This window comes from Stegostoma tigrinum, chromosome 8, assembly GCF_030684315.1.
Source record: "Stegostoma tigrinum isolate sSteTig4 chromosome 8, sSteTig4.hap1, whole genome shotgun sequence".
Lineage (NCBI taxonomy): Eukaryota > Metazoa > Chordata > Chondrichthyes > Orectolobiformes > Stegostomatidae > Stegostoma > Stegostoma tigrinum.
In genome coordinates, this window is record NC_081361.1 from 54479431 (window position 1) to 54501745 (window position 22315).

Sequence of the window (22315 nt, forward strand, 5' to 3'; positions counted from 1 at the left end):
ATCTACCTGTTTGGTCACCTTCTCAAAGAACTCAATAAGGTTTGTGAGGCATGACCTTCCCTTCACAAAACCGTGCTGACTATCCCTAATCAATTTATTCTTTTCTAGATGATTATAAATCCTATCCCTTATAACCTTTTCCAACACTTTACAACTGAGGTAAGGCTCAGTGGTCTATAATTACCAGGGTTGTCTCTACTCCCCTTCTTGAACAGGGGAACCACATTTGCTATCCTCCGGTCATCTGGCATTATTCCTGTAGACAATGACGAGTTAAAAATCAATGCCAAAGGCTCAGCAATCTCCTCCCTGGCTTCCCAGAGGATCTGAGGATAAATCCCATCCGGCCCCGGGGACTGATCTATCTTCACCTTCTGAAGAATTTCTAATAGCTCTTCCTTCTGAACCTCAATCCCACCTAGTCTAGTAGCCTGTATCTCCGTATTCTCCTCGACAACATTGTCGTTTTCTAGAGTGAATACTGTTGAAAAATATTCATTTAGCGCTTCCCCTATCTCATCTGACTCCACACACAACTTATCACTACTATCCTTGATTGGGCCTAATCTTACTTTCGTCATTCTTGCATTCCTGAAATACCTATAGAAAGCCTTAGGGTTTACCCCGATCCCATCCGGCAACAACTTCTCATGTCTCCTCCTGGCTCTTCTGAGCTCTCTCTTTAGGTCTTTCCTGGCTACCTCATAGCCCTCAAGTGCCCTAACTGAACCTTCACATCTCATCCTAACACAAGCCTTCTTCTTCCTCTTGACCAAAGATTCCACCTCCTTCGTAAACCACGGCTCCCGCACTCTACAGCTTCCTCTCTGCGTGACAGGTACATACTTATCTAGGACACACAGGAGCACTTCCTTGAATAAGCTCCACATTTCTAATGTGCCCATCCCCTGCAGTTTCCTTCCCCATTCTATGCTCCCTAAATCTTGCCTAATCTCATCGTAACTGCCTTTCCCCCAGCTATAACTCTTGCCCAGTGGTATACACCTATCCCTTTCCATCATTAAAGTAAACATAACAGAACTGTGATCGCTATCACCAAAGTGCTCACCTACTTCCAAATCTAACACCTGGCCGGGCTCATTACCCAGTACCAAATCTAATGTGGCTTCACCCCTTGTTGGCCTATCTACATACTGTGTCAGGAAGCCCTGCTGCACACTGGAGTTGAAATGCCCGTCAGCCATGATTTAAATGGTGAAGTGAACTCGATGGGCCAAATGGCCTTACTTCCACTCCTATGTCTTATGGAAACCCTGAACAGCCCAGGTCAAACCAAGGTTTATCTGGTCTACTGAAAGCATTGTCAAAAATGAAAAGATATTTGTAGAGTCAATTATCAGTTTTTTTGTAAATGGAATAATCAAATTCATTTAAAGCAGGAACCACTTGGTAATCTGCAAATTTCTGTCACTAATTAAGTCAAGGACCTCATTTCCACAGAAAATTAACTATTCGGTGCCTTTAAAAGAAAAGCCCAGATTAGCAAAAATGACAATTTTGCTCCAGATCCTAGATTGCAAATTCAGTCTGCATTCACAGTCATGATGACACAAGAGATGGTCATTTGGTCAGCTTTGCTATTCCTAGCACAAACTTGAATCAACCCAGGAAGAAATTTACTTACATTTAATCCTGAAGGTTTCTGTACTTTGAGAGCAATCTGGTGATCTGAATTAACTATTTCCTGAGTGCTATTCATCTGAGTCACCTGCAATTCACATCAAAACGCTCATTAAAGCACAAGTTATTGTTTCAAGGGAAACAGTGACAAGTGTTTGAACATCCAGCATAAAATAACATTTTGGTTAGATTAATTCCTCACGTTACTTCAAATGCATTAACAATTTTCTTCTCACTGTTAGTCTTTTTTTAAAATTGGAGGGTGAATAGAAAAGAGACAGGCTTTAGGGAGGAAGTTTCAGTTACTGGGACCTAATTAGACCACAGCTGTCAAATGTTTAGGTGAATGAATGGTGTTATGTAAGAGGGCGAAGTTGGATGAGCAAAAATTTAGATGCATGGAACTGTATTACTGACAGAAGTCTGTGTTTGGCTGAGGTGAGATTAGGGATGATCCCTTTTGTAGAAAAAAATTTGCAATGAAAATGAGGAAAACACTGTGCAAGGAAATGCATTTAACAGGGTTTTTGATGAGTGGCTGGTTGGGAGAACATTGGCATTATTTTGGAGATGAAACTTGTTGGCAGATGGACAGTACATTCTTTAGAAATACTGAACAATGGTGACCCCATGCTTGGAAATACTTTTATAGATCCAATTTAAAACCAACTTCATATTCATTCTGAGATAATAAGGTGTACACCTGGATGAACACAGCAAGCCATGCAGCAAGCACAGGCAGCAGGCCGTCCATCTGCCATCAAGTTTCATTCATCAGCAACATCTCCAAAATAATGCCAATATTCTCCCATCCAGCCACTCATCGAAAACCCTGTTAAATGTATTTTCTTGCACAATGTTTTGTGTATTTTCATTGCAAATCTTTATTTTTTCCAAAAAGATCATCCATGATCTCACTTCAACCAAAAACAGACTTCTATCAGTAATGCAATCCCATGCATCCCAATTTTTGCTCATCCAACTTCACCCTCTTATAGAACACCATCCATTCACCTTAACATTTGACAGCTGTGGTCCAATTAGGTCCCAGTCACTGAAACTCCCTCCCTAAAACCTGTCTCTTTTCTATTAGCTCTCTCTCTCTCTCTCTCTCTCTCTCCCCACCTTTTTAAGATAGATACTTTCTAATCATCCTGCTCAGTAATGTCGTCATACAAATTTATCCGAGGCCTCCAGGCCCAGTGGTAGAGACACTGTACCACAAGAGTCTCCTCGCCCAACAAACCTCGTGAAGTTTGTCTTTGACCAGAATCATGCTCACACATCTCTTATCTTGTTGGCTTGAAATCAGCTTCCTATAAGCCATTGCAGCACTTTGGAACATTTTACCGTGTTAAGGGAATTTATGTACAGCAAATAAAAGTTGTCATCTATTGGCATTTTGAATTTATTTGACCACTTATTACCAGCACTTGAAAATATTAGAAGTGGCAATAGTTAAATATACATGCAATCCCATTCTTAAACATTCTGAAAATAGTGAAAATATTACTAACATGTAAAAGGTATCAGTGATCCCCTTTTTCATCCATTATCACCATCACAGGAATTCTTTTTTTTAAAAATGGGTACATTGACTCAATTTGGTGATAATGAATTGGATAGAAATCTCTAAGAGAGTCAGCTCTCAGGCATTAAATCAGAGAAGATTAATTAAATTATTCTTCAATGCATCTGAAGACATTGCTGGTTCAGAAGTTCGGCAAGTTTGAGGTAGTCAAAGGGTCTCTGACCTTGAACACCAGCATTAGTTTGGCACATATGCTAATAAATCAGCATTCAGGATCCCTAATTTGCTTTTTTTAAAAAGACAGTGGCTTTCTAGTTCACACTACTTGCAATTAAATAGCTTTCTCTCAGAAACGTTTTCTGCCTGTAGGATCGATCCAATGAAAGCAGTTCAAGATACATCACAATTTCAAGCAGGAAATTATACTCTTGTTTGCAGGCTGCCACAAAACTACTGAATAGTTGCTGATCAAGCCTGCTGTCGTGAGCATACCAAGCTTTATCTTGCATTTAATCTGAATGATCTGACGAAAACTAATTTGACGCTAATATCTATTTGTAAAAATAGTATTCAACTCACAGCTGGAGCAATCCTCATCTTGAGGTCTACAAACCACATATGATTATAGTTAAGGTGCAGCGCCAGAGCAAAATGTAATTTCAGTCTAATCGCCCAATAACTTTCTCAAGCCATTTTAGGGTTATTTGTGATTTACATTTGCTCCATATTATGGTTCACTGAAGACATAACAATTATGGTCTAACGCAAGTTTTCATTTACAAACAAGCTAATTTTAACAAACAAAAATCGGAAAAGAATGCCCTCTATAAGTCAATGTGAGTGAGTTCCTTAAATTACAAATACACGTCACTTGGTGAGATCTCCTTCAATATTTTGTTAGAACGACCTATTGATTCTGGAGGGGACACATTCTCTAACTTCATATATTTGACCATGGTACTGAATTGTGGATTGTTAGGTTGACAAACCAACCTCTCAAACTTTGCCCTTTGGAACAGATTTGTTATTCACTCAGTTATCCAATTATTATTAAATATGATGGGTTCAGAATAAACCTTGGTTTACAATTTAAATTATTTTAATTTATAGATTTTATTTTTTTAAAGAAGCATACATCCTTGCATTCAAAAGGCACACCTTTCTAACAGACCACAACAGAACAAAATCTGAAACAAAAGTTCCTATTCAGGATTCAAAATGATTACACTTACCACCGTGCCATTTACATTCTCAGTTTTAGTCACATTACTAGCAATTAGTAATTTTTTTTCCAGTAATGTAACTCTCTGGCTGAGATTACGAACTTCAAAATCTATGTGCTGCAGCTTTTCATCATTGCTTGCATGGTAAAATAGGAGGGTGGCATTGACCTCACCTACTTCATCACGCAAGTCCAAGATGTCCTGAAAACAGAGAAATAAAAGATGCAATCAAATTCAGTTATGGATAGTGTATTAAGAAAAGTGTTGCTTTAAACAGGTTTCATTTATGTCAAAGTATACATTTTGATTGACCACACTGCCCCCACTCTCAAATAACAAAGCTCCAGGAACACCTGCAAAACAGACTGAGCCCCACCTGGAAGAGAAGTCCCATCAGACAGGCTTTCACATGGGCAGCAAATAGTCCATGCAGGTCCTATCACTGGCTCCTCAAACTGAGATCAGTTTCCAAAACAGGTCTGAAGATAGGAACCATCTTTGCTGGCTTAACCTGTGCTTCTGACAGGTTGGCACACAGGTATACTGCTGAAACTCTCCAAAAACATCTGCTGAAACCTGAAAGTTATTCAATTCCATTATCCACAACTGATAGTCCTGTGTTCGTTTTGGAGATCAGATCAGCCACGCACAACATAGTAAACAATCAGATCCCACAGGAAGCAGTGTTCACACCAATTCTCTTCGCATTTACAGCAGTATCCTCCTTCCAAATTTTCACATTTTGCATATGCTAACAACTTAGTTCTAGTTTCCAGAACTTTGAGAAAATGCTCGCTTAAGATCTACGTTTTCTGGAAATCTTATCAATTCTTATTTGTAACCTCAACATACGTTGCAACAACCCTTTAGGAGGACTTCAGTGGTCGTACAATATACGCAGATATCCTGATAAAGAGGCTATATCTGTGCAAGTGTGATAAACATCAAATACAGGCTTACTGTTTCAGAAGATACTGGACAGATTCACAGGGAGAACTCCCTGATATTGTAAATAACGCCACAGAGATGATGCAGTGGTATTGTACTGGGCTAGTAATTCAGTAACTGACATGGATTAAAATCCACCATGGCTGTTAAGTTAAAATTCAATTAGTAAATCTGGAATCAAAAATAGGTCTCAGTAGTTGCAATGTCATTATCATTTTGTACAAACTTTGTAGAGAAAAGAAATCTGCCAACCTTACCCAATCTGCCTGTATGTGACTCCAGATACACTGCAAATGTGGTTGATTCTTAATTGACCACTGAAATGCCTTGGTTAGATTTCAAAAGTGAAGAGATCTTTGAGATTCTCTAAAATATAACAGAGCTCATTTTCCTGTTATTTCCATCAAGTAGTATACAATAAGGATATCCAGGCTTTAACTCTTGTATGGTGAGTGTTTGTATTTTAAAACCTGAAACCTTGCAGTTTAAAACATTCAGCTAATAAGTGATAACAGAGTGTAGAGCTGGATGAACACAGCAGGCCAAGCAGCATTTCAGGAGCTAAGCTTTTGTGCTCCTGAGATGCAGCTTGGCCTGCTGTGTTCATCCAGCTCCACACTTTGTTATCTTGGATTCTCCAGCATCTGCAGTTCCCATTAGCTAATAAGTGAGTCCAATTTGCTTTCAAGAATTAATGGTTTACCTTTAAGTTATAACAATAGGTTATGTGATTTCAGTATGGTCCACTGGAACTAAATGATTCTATGGCATCAGTGACAAAGCCATGGATTTCTTTTTTGCCAACCTGGAACCATTAGGAGCCACTGGAACACACTTCTACTTAGTCCAATCTAGATTAGCTAAAGCAACAGGTGAGTAACTGATCCTGGCCATTTCCTTTCCTGTGCCATCTAATACTATGGAATGGCATATGTATCAGAATATTAAGCTCAACTTGAATCTTTGTAACTTATTGTCTACTCTTATGTTACCACAACACTACTTTACAGCTGTTACGCAAAGGAGTAAACAAACCAATATTTCTGCAGTTCATTCTGAATATCCTATTTGCACACAACATCACTAGAAAATATGTTCAATAAAGTTGCTTACTGAGAGAAAATGGTAGACAACTTGGTCAAACAATAATGTTTCAAAGCTTTCAGAAGACAAAGTGGCATACCAAGCATAAACTTTACTCAGGTCGGAGTTATACAACAGTTGCAGTAGGTCTGCCAACTCTCGTTAACATGCCAGTCTCAAATTATAGATGTAAAATTAGGTATATACACACTTTTCTAGAACATTGCAATTATCACAAGAGAATGCGTTTTCCTGGTATGAAATATTCTGATCCTCATTCCTTTTAATTGCAGCAGTCCTCACCTTATTTTGTTGAAGAGTGTCCACCATCTTCTTTTGATCCTCAAAGGCAGTCTGCACAGTATCAACATCGTGTTGAACACTGGTGAGCGTGCTCCCGATTGTGGCAACACTCTTGCAATAAAAAAAATTCAATGCTATTCAAAAATATTTCTCTTCCGCAATTATTACTTAATGCAAACTTTTATTTTGGACAAATCAAAAGCATTTGCCTTCAGAAGTGTGTGTTAATACAGCATGGTCAACTTATTTTGATATCAATTATCTGGATAGGAACACCACAGGCATGTCCAGAATTTGCTGCCTTTGACAACAGTAGTCCTTCTCTTTGAAAGAGTGCAAGGAATGTGGTGAGAAATATTCCTGGAATGGTGTTTGGTGAAGAATGGATTTTAAGAACATAAAAAATGGGAACAGAAGTAGGTCATATGGTCCTCTAGCCTGCTGTTCCATTCAAGGTGAACCTCACAAAAGCCTACTTACGCATCATATGCTAATTTCCTTCCGTTCTCTTTGCATAAAAGTGCCACAGATTTTCACGCCTTCACCCGAGTTGAGTGGAACTTAAAAATGGTCGTGGGATTCAATTGCAGGATAGGTCCCCATTCCCACTTGTGGAATTTAAGGCAACAGAACAAATATGAGTAGAAGACTCACACTGCAATTGACAACCTGCCCTTACTTATTCATAGAATCCCTACAGTGTAGAAACAGGTCCTTCAGCCCAATAAGTCCACATAAACCCACATAGCATACCACCCAGACCCATTCCCCTATAAATCCACCCAATCTACACCTCCCTAAACACTATGGGCAATTTAGCATGGCAAATCCACCTAGTCTGCACGTCTTTAGGCTGTAGGAGAAAACCCATGCAGATGCAGACACAGAGCTTGCAAACTCCACACAGACAGTCACCCAGGGGTGGAATCAAACCCAGGGTTGCTGGCACGCAGAGGCAGCAGTGCTAACCACTGAGCCACCCCAATCATGGAAGTAGTCAGTGTTGTACAGAAACAGACACTTTGGTCCAACTCGTCTACGCCGACCATACACCCCAATCTGACCCTATGCCAGCATTTGGCACATGTACCTCTGAACCCTTCATATTCACATACCCATCCAGATGCCTTTTCAATGTTATATCTGTACCAGCCTCCACCACTTCCTCTTACAGCCTTCTGCATGAAAAAACTTGCCCCTCAGGTCCTTTTAAAATCTTTCCTCTCTCACCCTAAGCCTAAACCCTCTAATTTGAGGCTGCCACACCTGGGGAAAAGGCCTTGTCTTTTTACCCTATGGTTTTATAAACCTCTATAAGATCACCCCTTAGCTTCTGATGCTCCAGAGAAAATAGCCCCAGCCTATTCAGCCTCTCCTTATAGCTCAAACCCTTCAATCCTGGCAACTTCCTTGCACATCTTTTCTGCAGCCCGTTCTACAGCAGGGAGACCAGAACTTAATGCGGTATTCCAAAAGTGGCGTAATCAACATCCTGTACAGCCTCACCATGACCTCTCAACTCTTTCACTCAATGCAGTGACCAATAAAGCCAAGCATACCAAATACCACCTTTACTATCCTGTCTACCTATGACTGCACTCCAAGGTCTCATTGCTCAGCAACACTCTCCAGGACTTTACCATTAAGTGTGTGCACCCTGCCCTGATTTGCCTTTCTAAAATGCAGCATCTCACATTCATCTAAATTAAACTCCATCTGCCACACCTCTATCCATCTGATCAAGGTCCCATTGTACAGAGGCAAACTTCTTGGCTGTCCACTACTTCACCAAATTTGGTATAACTTGCAAGTTTACTAACCGTACCTCCTATATTTATATCCAAATCATTCACATAAATGACCAAAAGTAGTGGGCCAAGTGCCAATCCATGCAGCACACAGGCCTCCAGGCCAAATACCAACCCTTCACCACCGCCCTCTGTCTCACATTCAAGCCAGTATGAATGCAAATGGCTATTCTCCGTACATCCCATGTGATCTAACCTTGTTAACCAGTCTACCCAGCGGTACCTTGTTGAACACCTTCCTAAAGTCCATACAGACCACGTCTACCACTCTGCCAATCATCTTTGTCACTTCTTCAAAAAACTCACATTAGTGAGACAATTTTCAAAGCAAAAAGCCATGTTGACTATCTCTAATCAGTCCTTGCCTTTCCAAATGCATATAAATCCTGTAACACAGAATCCCCTCCAACAACTTGCCCAGCGGCCTATAGTTCCCTGGGTGTTTCTTACCACCTTTCTTAAATATTGGCATTAACCAAGCTCCAGTCTTCCAGTGCCTCACCTGCGGCTACTGATAATACAAATACCTCAGCAAAGGGCCGAGCAATCATTTCCCTAGCTTCCCAAAAAAAATTCTAAGGTACACTTGATCAGGTGCTGGGGATTTATCACCTTTATGCATTAAGACATCCATCACCACCTCCTCTGTAATATGGACACTTTAAGATATTGCTATTTGCTCACCCAAATTCTCTAGCTTTCACCTCCTTCTCCACAGTAAGCACTGATGCAAACTACTCGTTTAGTATCTCGCTCATCTCCTGCAGTTCCACACAAAGGCAGATGCGCTCCTCTTTTAGGGGTCCCATTCTTTCTGTAGTAACTCTATTGTCCTTAATGTATCTGTAGAATCCCTTTGGATTCTCCTTAACTCTACATGCCAAAGCTATCTGTGTCCCCTTTTTGCCATCCTGGCTTCCCTCTTAAGTGTACTCCTACTGCACTTATACTCTTCTATTGATGTAGTTGAAAAAAATTTCAGTAAGGCCTTTGACAAGGTTCCAGATGGCAAACTGGTAAAGAAGGTAAAATCTCACAGGACCCAGGATAACTTGGCAAGATCAATCTAAAATTAGCTTAGGGATAGGAGACAGAGGGTAGTGATGGAAGCCTGTTTATGAGGCTAGAATTGAGTGTGCAGTGGCACACCATAGGGATTGGTGCTGCCTCCCTTCTTGCGTAATATTCATAAATGAAGTATTTGAGAATGTGGAAGAGATGAAAATGACAAAGATTGGCTGGGTGGTTCACAGCAAGATGGAAAGTGTTAAGATACCTCTTGACAACAAATGAGGAAAAAAAGACAACTACGGTACATCAGAGTGTTTTCAGTCAACTACAGAAGTGCAAAGAAATCTACAGAATCATACCTTCTGGAGTTGTTCCACAGTGACTGGAAGGTTGATCAAGTCAGATGCTGATTTAACATCGGCTTTCAGATGAGCAACAGCTAAATTCAGCTGGCTAACCTGTTTACAAAACAAGAATGCATATTAAAATTTGAAAACCCAATCTCAGGTCAAGTAAACAACTTTAAAAAGGTGAAAACAAACTTCAGCTTCACCAGAAATATGACTAAGCTTGTGCCAGAGTGTATGTCTCATAAACAATCTACTCTAACTCACGTTCATATTCATTCCACATACCTTAATTAATTGCTTACAGAAATTAATTCTAGAAAAAAAATTAAGGACCATATCAGCGGTAATTTGCAATAGAAACCTACACATTTTAACCATCCTCACTGAAGACTCCAGAAAACCCATACCCCCTCCCCATGGACCCCAATTTCCCCTTTAAAATAGTTTAGAGTCACATAATATTGGGCTCTGCTTTATTGCATTAACTTGCATTGTCATCTTAACCAGTGACTATTTCCCTCGTAGTCATTCTGATTCCGTACCTCAGTAAATATAAGCATTTATTTCTGAATTGTTAACTCAAAATATTTTGTAGTGCATCTACTACTTACACATGTTGCTACCGTATTCATCAACACTAAGTTTTTCATGGTTCATTACAATTTTATACACCACCCAGCAACTACAGATACCCTTCTCCGAGTAAGTTAGTGTCATCAACAAGCTTAGACACTCTCCACAATTTCTAAAGCTAGTTCATGCATGCACACAGTAAGAACCCCAATATAGTTCCTAGGACTCACACCATTCAGCTGATTTTCTATGACTGTAGAACTTTCCTATATCTGTGATCTTTTCTTTCCAGACTATTTCTATTTCAACGTTCCTGAGTTCCAAGTCATTATGTTTAAGCAAAGTTGCAAAGCATGACTTTAAGAAATGTTATGGATCCTTAGCACTGCATATTCAATAGAGAATGTTTCTGAAAAGTTAGAAGATAAGGTCCAATGATGGTTTTTATTTACTTGCATTTAAGTGATTAACAATTTAATCACACATGATGAGTATTTTATCAGCTGAAGCAAAACCATACTTGCCAATTTATATCCATTTCCTTTGACCATTTTTCTATTTTCATGGTATAATTGATGGTTTTCAATTTTTTTTCTCAGAAATAGGCTCAAGTAATTTTCAGCATTAGTATGAATAATTTCAGTATCTTTTCTGTTTGATTAATTACTACCCACAAGGACCTCTACATCACAACTAATTCTACTACAATATCAAATGTAATCCATAAAAACAGAGGCAAATTTACTTCCACTGTGAAAACATAGGCAAATTACTTCATAACTTTGCCATTGCTTCATACTCATTTTGTCAACAGCTGAAATAGCAAGAACTGCAGATGCTGGCATCAAAGCTGACAAAGTGTGGGGTTGGGGGAATACAGCAAGCCAGGCATTTTTTTTTTCCTAAAGAGGGGTCCCCAACCCAAAATGTCAGCTTTCTTGTTCCTCTGATGCTGCCTGCCCTGCTGTGTTCCTCCAGTTCCACACTTTGTCACCTCTATTTTTATCAACACCTTCCGTTCGCTGTATGGACAACTGTGTTCATAAAATTTCTTAAAAACTGCCTTAGAGTGGATTTTTTGGTCTCCTGTGCACATGCTACCAGGTAAGCAGAACCTATCCAAAATGCACACTTTACATAATAGCCTACAACTTTGCTGTTATTTGTGCTTTCTGAATGACATTACAAATAGCAATCTGAAGACACCTAGTGCAAATTGCTGTCAGCCAAGGAGAGATCCGATATTTTGAGACAAAGATCAAGAGCTTATTTGCAGCTTCTTAAAAGGCACTACTGGATAAAAATGAAGTAGAATGGATAGGAAAGTCTCAACTCTACATTTCAAATACTGGGTGCAGTTTGGTCTCCTAATTTAAGGAAGGATGCAAATGTGTTGGAGGCAGTTCCAAGATGGTTTACTAGATTTTAACCTGGAATAAGTACGTTTTCTTATGAGATCAAGTTGAACAGATTAGGGTCTTTCCAGTGCAGTTCAACAGAGGGAGGGCTGAGTTGATTGAAATGTACAAAATCCTAAATGATCTTGACAAGATCAATGCAGAAAGGATCATTTTGTGGTCAGTCCAGGGAGCACCGTTTTAAAATTTGAAGTGGTCCATTAAGAGCAGAGGCAAAGAGAAACTGTTTCTCTGAGGGGGCCGTGTGATGCTGAATTCTGCGTCAGCAGGCTGTGGAGAAATGAGATTGAATATCTTTAAGACAGAAAAGGATAGATTCTGGATAGGCGGGGGAAATCAAGGGTTGGGGGTAAATGGGAGTATGAAATTTGAAACAGGTCAATTACTATCATTTTGAATGGCAGAGGAGGCTCAAGGACAACGGTCTTCTAATCTGTGCAGCCACATCGTAAACCCTCCAAGTGGCTGACACATTGATGCCCGATTACAGAAGTCACTGCCATGCAGAGTTCAGAAGGAGACTCAACTGCAGGATCATAGTTCATGGGGCCAGGTGATCTACATTTGCTCCTTTTTTAATACCCGTAATCACAATAGCAATCTTTAATGTCCCACTGTAAGCTGCTGCGAAAAACAAAGAGCATTAGCTCCAACAATCAATTCTCCATCCCTCACTACATTATTTTATACCCACAGAATACGAACTCTGCCACAGCACAAGACAAAAAGATTGCTTTTGGACTTTTTCTTGATCTTAGCTTTCACATTCTCTTTTGATAGCTTTATTATAATACTTGAAATTGTCTTAGTTAGAAAAATGAAAGCTGTCTGTTGGCTTATGTTTTGTTCAAAATTTTCAATTATAAAATCATTAATGCATGCCTTTTCTCTAGGAATCATTAATTTCATTTCCAATGTTTGACAACTTAAACGTTACTTCCAATGCAACTGATGACTTTTCTAAAAAAAACTAACGTAATTTTATTTATTTCTCTAATGAATTCCTTAGTGAATACCATTCTAACATCACTGAACTCTGATTCCTCCTCCTCTCTATCTCCTGAAAGATAGATCATTTATTGTCAATTCTAACTGATCTACAATCATGCGTTGATTACTATTGTCCTGATTTTATACTTCAACTTAATATAATGCCTCTCGTTCAACTTTGCATTTCAGATACATTTTCTAGACTGGCACTTTTCTAAATAAAAAGACAAGAGCACCTTGGATCACCCATTTCTGAGGCTTACACACCAAAATTATATTACATGGTGGCTATTCTATGACACTGAACAACATCTTTCCACCCAGATTAGATTAAACCATTTCCGGCAGTTTATAAATTACCAAAAGAGGGAAAATGATCCAACAGCAAGGGAAGCATTTGGTCTCTGCTTTACTTAGCCAGGCAGCCAAGATCAAACACCCAGTACCGGATTTAACAATCAGTATGTTATGCCCCCAGCATAGCATACAAGTACACTACACTAACATGCTCCACATCTTATTGCAGCTATGCATAAAATTATTATTGATGACTTTTTAAACTCAGACTTTATAATTGTACAATAACTTAAGGACAGAGTGGCAATTTTTTTTTCAGTACATAATAACACCTGTTCTAGGAGTGAATAGTGAAGATCAATCCAAATGTAGCACTGTACTGAGATATTTTCTAACCAACATATTCAGAAATGTCATTACACACCCCTGGACAGAGACAGGGAAACTCACTACCACTGCACTATAAAGGTAATAACAACAATGTAATATATTTTCTAATCAACCTGTAAATAGATGCTATGAACTACTTCTGAAGTATCTAAACCCAGGCCTCCATACTCAGGAGGTACAGGCACTGCCACTGTGCCACAATAGCCCTTAGCACTATATTGCAAATTTCATTTTTACAAAAAGAGCAATCTTTTCGAATCAGAGAGTCCCGAAAGTGTGCAAGCAGGCGATTCAGCCCATCAAAGCCTCACAGACCCAAAGAACATTCCACCGAGATATCCCCCCACCATCAACCCTATCCCTGTACCTTACATTTCTCATGGCTAATCCATCAAGCCTGCATATCTCTGGCCATTATAGGCAAATTATCATGACCAATCTACCTAACCTGCACATCATCGTGTTGTAGGAGGAGAACAGAGCACCCAGACAAAAACCTATGCAGAAAGGGGAATAACATGCAAAGTCCACACATTTACCAGAGGGAGGAAGTGAACCTGTATCCCACTTAAAATCAGAACGGTGAACAAATAAACAAACAGTTTCACTGAATTGCTTGAAACTAAAATTCAATAATGAAGTTCATGGTTCATTTAAAGTCCATGTTGCTCACCATTTGATACTTATTTGCAAACTAAATAAAAATTAGATGCATCTGAGGTAGAGTGCTCAGAAGGGTTGTTCACTACAGCAACAAAAAGGATACAATATGGAGTCAGTATCTTTAAGCAGAGGTAATTGAGAGAGGAACTATTCAGCTAATTGATGAGGATGAACAAGCATACAACAATGGATTAGCCGAGGTTGCTTTAGGTGAACAGCCTGTTAATGCTAACTGCAAACATTACTGGGAAAAGACAAAGACAACCTGAGGATTGCACTGGAGGCTATCTGGCACCTGTGACGCTACTGCTGGACAACAAGGGTTGGAGAAAAGAAATCAAACAGTAGTTAAAGTGGCAACATCGTAAGTCTAACCGGCATTTAAACAAGCCATGTAATGTTTACTGCCAAATACAACATTTTAAATATTTGATCTCAGGCTTCAAATGAGCTATCAATACTCTTTAAAACAAAGCAAACTTTACAGGAGTTAGAGATAATGGGAACTGCAGATGCTGTAGAATCCAAGATAATAAAGTGTGGAGCTGGATGAACACAGCAGGCCAAGCAGCATCTCAGGAGCACCAAAGCTGACGCTTCGGGCCTAGACCCTTCATCAGAGAGGGGGATGGGGAGAGGGAACTGGAATAAATAGGGAGCGAGGGGGAGGCGGACCGAAGATGGAGAGAAAAGAAGATAGGTAGAGTAGGAGAGTATAGATGAGGAGGTAGGGAAGGGATAGGTCAGTCCAGGGAAGACAGACAGGTCAAGGAGGCGGGATGAGGTGGTAGGTAGGAAATGGAGGAGCGGCTTGAGGTGGGAGGAAGGGATGGGTGAGGGGAAGAACAGGTTAGGGAAGCGGAGACAGGCTGGGCTGGTTTTGGGATGCAGTGGGGTGAGGGGTCGAGCTGGGCTGGTTTTGTGATGTTGTGGGGGGAGGGGAGATTTACAGGAGTTACTGCTGGTAACAATCAGTTGAAACTGTAAGCAGGTTTGTAACATAAACATCAAGGTTATGCAACCAGAATTATAGGTTAGTTTCAGCAGTTCATGATAAGCATTTTTGATTGGTCAAATCCATACTAGCATTACTGCAAGAATAATTTAGCTAGTCCCGCTCCCACTCTCTTTCTGTAGCCCCACAAATATTTTTTCTTTCATGTAACCACCCGAACCACTTCTGGAAACCATGATTTAATCCAGCTCAACAACACTTTAAGACAGTTTGTTTCAGGTTGTAATCTTTCAGTGTAAGAAATCTTTATCCTAATGCTGCCTTTGAATCTTTTCAATTACTTTGTTTTCTCAACCCTACAGTTAAGGCAACTGTTTCTCTCTATGCTGTCTCACCCTCTTAATGCACAATGCATAATGCATAATTTCCAAACAGCATCTTTAGTCAATCCATTGTACATAAAAAGGATGTAGATTATTCATACACAGATTCCTGCCCTCTGCAGGAGTGAACCTGTCTGGTCACAGCACCTTTTTCAAATTTAAAAAAACCCTAGAGAATAATAGCTCCCTAGTGGATCCTCAACTTCATTTTTACGACCAATCAGATCTGTAGCTTTTTCTTACAGTGCAGTGCAAATTGCTGCTCCCACTGTCTTGTATCTGTGCTGAGACATTCTTCAATAGCATGGCTGTCTCTCTGAAATAATTGATATCACTTTTGCCAGAAATCTAAACTTTTAAAAGGCAATGCTCCAGCATCGGCAGTTCCTACTATCCAACTAAAGCAAAGCACTGTCATGGAGTCGGCTTGAAATGCACTAGAGTGTGAGACATTAGGAACTTTCCTTGTCCTTGGCCTTAGCTACCGGATACATGGAGTAATGGTTAGGTGGAGGCGGTTAGTGGCTCATGGCTGAAGCAGCGAGAAAAGGATTTTAGGATCTACGGAACTAAGCAGCATCCCAAAGCTGTATCAACAATATGCACTACCTAAAATGATGTGTGTCACAGTAGGCAGCGTTCCTGCCTCTAGGTCAGGCCTTCATGGTCAAAATCCATCCCACGGTTTTCATGGTAACAAGTGCTCAACGTGGCTAAAGTGGATGAGTACAAACCGAAGTATCAATTCTTTCAACACACACCAACAGCAGGTGATAAATGTGGGAGAGATTCCTGATTAGCCACACAACAGGAATAACATTGGAGCCACTACCAAATTCATGGCACTTTTTTAAAATAACTGTCAGAGAGATGGCCAGTCTTTGTTTCGTTGCCATGGCACAAGCAAAAGGAATTTGTGCCAACTCTTATACCACCCTCAACCAAAACTGAATGATTCCTTTTGACCATTTATACCCCTCTCTCTAGATTTACTTCCTCTACCCCTTGCTTCCCAACATCTAATACCTCAATCATTAGCGCCTCCCTCAGTGCACAACACATCACTTCTACAGTTAACATACCTAAGCAAAGCAAATTTTGCTGAAATTAGGCAGCATAAAAATGGACCAAGCCCCACCCTTACAGGACATGATTTACCAGGTTAGAGGTGGCTGAGTGAGTTGCCTTAAAGTGATCAAGTCCACAGCGACCCTCCGAAGAGCATCCCACCCACACCCAATGTTCCCTATCCTATCCCTGAAACCCCGCACTTCCTATGGCTAATTCATCTAGCCTGCACATCCCTGGTCACAATGGTAATTTAAACAGCCAATCCACATAATCGTCACATCTTTGGACTGTGGGATGAAACTGAAGCACCCCAAGGAGACCCACACAGACTCAACACTATAGAGTCTCTGTGATCAGTTAGAGGCAAGAAGTGATTTCTTAGTAAAGCTGACAGCTTTTCACTGAACTTGTATTTGAAGATCATACAGCACCAGGCAGTTGGAACAGATTAGTGGCAAAGAGAGGGCCTTTGAAGGTACAGATCACCAGATAACAGGAGGTAAAACAAAGCCACTCAGGAAAAGCTAGAATGGGATGGACTGCATGCGAATGACATCTTAAGATGGGAGAAGAGAATACGGAAACAGATTCTGTCTATTTTAGCAGTAGTGCCATTGCAGCAAGAATTATGACTGGCTTCATATAAAAGCCATATGTCAGAAGCAGAAGGAAGATTTATCATAACCTGCATTCTAACATCACAACAGTACAGAGACAAAAATACTGGAAAATGAGAAAGTGTACCACAACCACAAATTGCTGCCTTCAATTTTGGTGGGTAAAGCACACCAGGATGGAGTGTGTCCATTTACAGCTGAACACCTACCAGTATAATCTTAAACAAGTGATCAACTTAATCAAATGATGCATTATTGTGTACCATTTTTCCACACAAACCACTTCACTGTCAGGCTTTCTAATCTGTTTAACTTTCTTGAAACCTACAAAACCTTCCTAACCCAAATCTTTAATTCTGGCCTCTTATACATTTACTCCAAGTGACTCCTTCAGCCAACAATCTGCTTGGCATGTTTACTGGTATATAGTTATCTATTGAATAAGTACCCAGTTCACAATGATATTCAACTATTGCAGTTTGGACCACCAGGTGCTAAAAATCACTTGGGAAAAGGAGAATATATCAACATAGGAAATATACAACAAGTATTCAGTCATTGGATGCATTTCAAAACTGAATTGACAAGCTATTTTTAAAAACAAAAAATTAAGATGCCGGAGGATAATAGAAAAAGTTCAAATGTGGACAGCAAATGTAATTTCTGGTTTATTTCTTTAAACAAAAAGCACCAAATTTAAAGCACTGTGATCCTTCTGGTTTTGATAGCAATAAAACAAACTGGAAATTTAAACAAAGAAACCCAAAAAGGTTTCACTAACAAGACTCTAGAAGATTAAATTATATCAAATACATCCAACATTAAATACTTTGTTCAGTATTCCATTCATTTCCAGCAAAATTCAAGAGAATTGCATTACATCTAAAATTCCTTACTCATCTTGAAACATGACACAGTAAATCACTCTACTGGCTGATTTGGAAGATAATGAAGTTAGAGTAGCAACACTTTCACAGAATGTAGTAACACAGGTCAACAGCAACTTAGCAAAGGCAACTGTCCTGTTTAGTATATTTAAAATTAGTTCAGTATCAAAATCATTCGATGTAAATTCTGTCCAGGAGATGGGAATATAAACTACAAAGATAACATTTTGTTTTCCTCAGCACTCTCATCTTCCGAAACCATAGAGAAAAGAAAGAGATTGTTACAAACTATTACTTTGGGATGTTTGCTATTTCGGGTACTAATTGACGTTGTAGAGTTTAGGCAAAGCTTTAAAATGTAAAAACAATTAAACATGTAGTCAAACTATGTTCAATTCACCTACATAAACATTGTTTTAATTATCTTAATCCCCTGATACTGACTAGGCAGACTAATTTCAGCCAGATGCAATAAATGTTAATCGAAAGTGTTTTAAATACCCTAAATACAAATAAATGGATTTCTCCGGGTACATTTACTTACTTCATTATTTTATTTGTGTACATATCTACCACCAGTCAGTAACCAAAGTGCTTACAATAATCAAAAACATAAATTCTGCTTTTCACACTACCATCTTATCAAGGAACAAAAAGGACATGCAATCTTGATACTTATATTTACATGTTTTGTATGTCCAATTATAACATGCATTTATTTTAATTTCTTGTTAAATCTAATTAGCCATATCTGGATTCCCAATTAGACACATGGTGAATAACTGAATACAGTTCTACATATTTGATAAATAATATACTTGGATAAAGAATGTTAAATATTTCGGGTCAATTGATGACCTTTCATCAGAATAAATCAGATAACAGAAATCATCACGTATTTTGCATCAGGCTCCACAAATGTCAAATTATCCGTTTTTGTTTCAGACCTACAGCACTTGTTCGTATCAGTAAATATTGTTCTAACCAGAAATACAATAAATGGGATGATAATAACCAAACAACACTTAAATTCTGCCAGCCCATGAGTTTTCCACTGTGCAGGTACTACAGTTTGGTGAGTAATAAGATCTACCATTGCTTACTTGCTTAATCAGCTCTGTGATGTTGGTCCATATTTTGCTAATCCCTCTGTCTCCAGTGTCTAAGTTGGCAAGATCTTTCTGGACTGCAAGGAGATCTTCACTTAGTTTTGGAATGTCACTAAACGAAGTCTTTTGACTAGATTCCACTATAAAAAGAATTTTAAAAGATCTAATTTTAGGACAAAAACATGAAACGCATAAACATGTAATTGAAATGGACTTGCTTAAATCAATTAACATTCCTAGCTTGACATAAGCTGTGTGTTTAAAACAAAAATACAGATGATGCAATAGACTGAACGTGGAGATGCAGGTTCAAATAAAAGGGGATGAAAATCACCATTCTTTTGAGAGTTTGGATTGTAGCAACTTAGGTGTCAAAGGTAATAACGTCAGTGTAAACAGCTGATTTGGAACCAACGCTCAATTCTGTTAAGTGGGCACATGCCGATTGTGTAGGAAACACAAAAAGTGCCACACAGAGGATCTGTGCTGAGAAATATTGTTCAAATAGAAGAATTGTATTCTGCAGCTTAGTGTAGGATATAGAAGTGCTGATCGAAGTATTGCAACCATCAGTAATAAAATGGTCCTCTCCTTTATACATTAAAATGAGAACTCATTTAGAAATGTCACAGAGCAAAAAGAAATAACATTGTGAATCCAACATGACTCTTCTTCAGAACACAGCATCTGTAATACTTAGTTATTACATTAACGTGCTATGTATAGTCCTAATAGCATTGCACATACAACTAGAATGATTAATACATGATATTTGACAACATACAAACTGCTTTAATTATCACTTGCATCAAAATTAATATACACTAATAACAACGAAAATTTAGCAAATAAAAAATACGTTCTTCCTAGGAATAAGCTATTAGTGTTTTTCAGGCCGAGGAAAGTTACTGGATACCTCATCTGAAAACCCATTGGAAGAGTCAAAGTCAGTCACTCATCCATAACAGTGCAAGCAACAATCGCCAAACACAATTTTCAACTTAAAGGTAGGAGTTGAACAGAAATAGAATGTGCATATTTAATTTTGTCTTTTTCTATGCATCATAATTTTATGATAATGCACAAGAGAGAACTATTCAATCCATCCTAATTGGAACAGGGGAGTCGGACTTGCTCCACAATCCTTTTTCATCCTCCCCATTGAATTTTATTCCAAATTCTGTTTCCAAGTCCCGACTGAATCTGTTTCCACCACCCTTTCAGAGAACAGAACCGCAAATATTCATCTAGTATTTCAAAGGTATTTAAATCATTAAATCAGCTACTTTTCCTGTTCTCTCTTTGTTCTTATATAATCCGACATAATAAGGATTATTATGTAATAGCAAATAGCAAAAGGCAAAGGGGCAATGATGGCCTTGTGGTATTACCGCTAGACTATTCATCCAGAAATTCAGATAATACTCTGGGCACTTGGGTTTGTATCCTGCCATGATAGATTATAGAATCTGAATTCAATAAAAGTAAAATTTGGAATTAAAGAATCTACTGATGATCCCAAAACCATAGCTGATTGTCAAAAAAACCTAGCTCCCTAATACCCTTCAGGGACAGAAATCTACCATCCTCACCTGGACTGGTCTGCTCTGGATCTGGAGTTGTATGCAATGTGGTTGACTCAACTATAGCAAGCCATTCAGTTGTACCAACTGATACAAAGTCTCACATAATTGCAGTAGTTCAGGAAGGCAGTTCACAAACACCTCAAAGGCAACTAGGAACGGACCCCAAGTGCTGGCCAGCCAGCGACGCACTTGGCCCAAGAGTGAATTTTAAAAGTACAGCAATTTGGAAAGTTAGTTGGAGCATATAGTTTCACAACAGTATAAGCTTAGGAAGTACGTTTTTACAGAATAACAAGTTTTCTTGAGCGTTTAATGATAAATATAGTCAAAGTATTTCATAAAAGATCATTTGCAACAGCATTTACGTCATTTTTCATTGACCCAGTCAGTTAATAGGAGAGATGTGAAGAAGAGCTAACATATCTCAGTCATAAGTCAGGTGCCAAGATCAAAGAATACTATTCCAACTGAAGTTGTTGCAATGTTTTGTTGAAAAGCACGCTCAAGAATAGTCACACATGGAGAGAAAATTCTGACACTCTACATCTCCTAATAAACTAATGGCCCAAATATTGATAAAACTGGGTCAGTCAGTTCAAACAGTGGCACTAAAACTCTAGACTCAAATTATACAATAAATATGTCAGAGAGATATTGACTCGAGAGTTTATTCAAAACAACTTCCACAATAAAATTGAGTGTTAAAAGTAAATCTCCAGGTCTTTTTAAATCAGCACATATCCATCTTAAATAAGCTTAGCTTGTTAAACAGCCAACTTGAATCTGAAAAGCTGTTGGGAATCAGATCTTATGCCAATAATCTAAACTTTGAAAAATAACATGTACAAAATAGTTATATAGCTAAATACAGGATGGCAAAAATGCATGCTTTCTGCTCACCTACTACAATCTATTATATGCACCGAAACAGCAAATTGTCGGCTTTGTTTGCACCTTACTGGTTTATTGGTCAGATTGCACGTAATGTATACCTCACATCCACAGCCAAAGCTTATTCCGAGAACTAAATCTGGCCAGAACTAGTTTCTGGTAAGGAACAGTAATTGGTAAATATTTTTAAAGAACAGTGCTACTTTTGCTCTTAGCATTGGTAAGACATACCACAATGCATGGTTAGTAGATGCACTACTAGAACTTTTGCAAGGAAAAAGTGAACAAAAACAAAAACATCAATGGAATAAATGCCTTGTACAAACAAAATAGTGGAACATTAACTAAATTTGTCTAAGAGCCTAGTATGTAACTGAACAATGCAGTTACTTTCACTTGTGACGTTCTATGCTCAACCACATTTCAACAATTCTTCACTATAAATAGCATATCAAATGAACTTCAGCAATAAACAATTCATATTTCATAAGAGACAGCAACAGCGAGACACAAACACACAAAATCTTACGTTTGCTATATCTCTCGTCCCTCTAAGCAACGGAGTGACTGAAGCTGGTTCAATTGCG

The 22315-nt window shown here is 38.8% G+C and overlaps 1 protein-coding gene across 1 annotated transcript in view; it reads right to left on the reverse strand.

Annotated features, from left to right (window-relative positions):
• The window catches only part of efcab14 (EF-hand calcium binding domain 14), a 68178-nt gene that overhangs the window by 36038 nt on the left and 9825 nt on the right, over window positions 1–22315 (reverse strand). Inside the window, exons 3-7 of the mRNA XM_048539541.2 lie at window positions 19246–19391; window positions 9908–10006; window positions 6730–6840; window positions 4405–4596; window positions 1646–1729 (exon numbers count right to left, since the gene is read on the reverse strand). Of these exons, the coding sequence (XP_048395498.1) occupies window positions 1646–1729; window positions 4405–4596; window positions 6730–6840; window positions 9908–10006; window positions 19246–19391 (632 nt within the window). The remainder of the gene's footprint in view (window positions 1–1645; window positions 1730–4404; window positions 4597–6729; window positions 6841–9907; window positions 10007–19245; window positions 19392–22315) is intronic.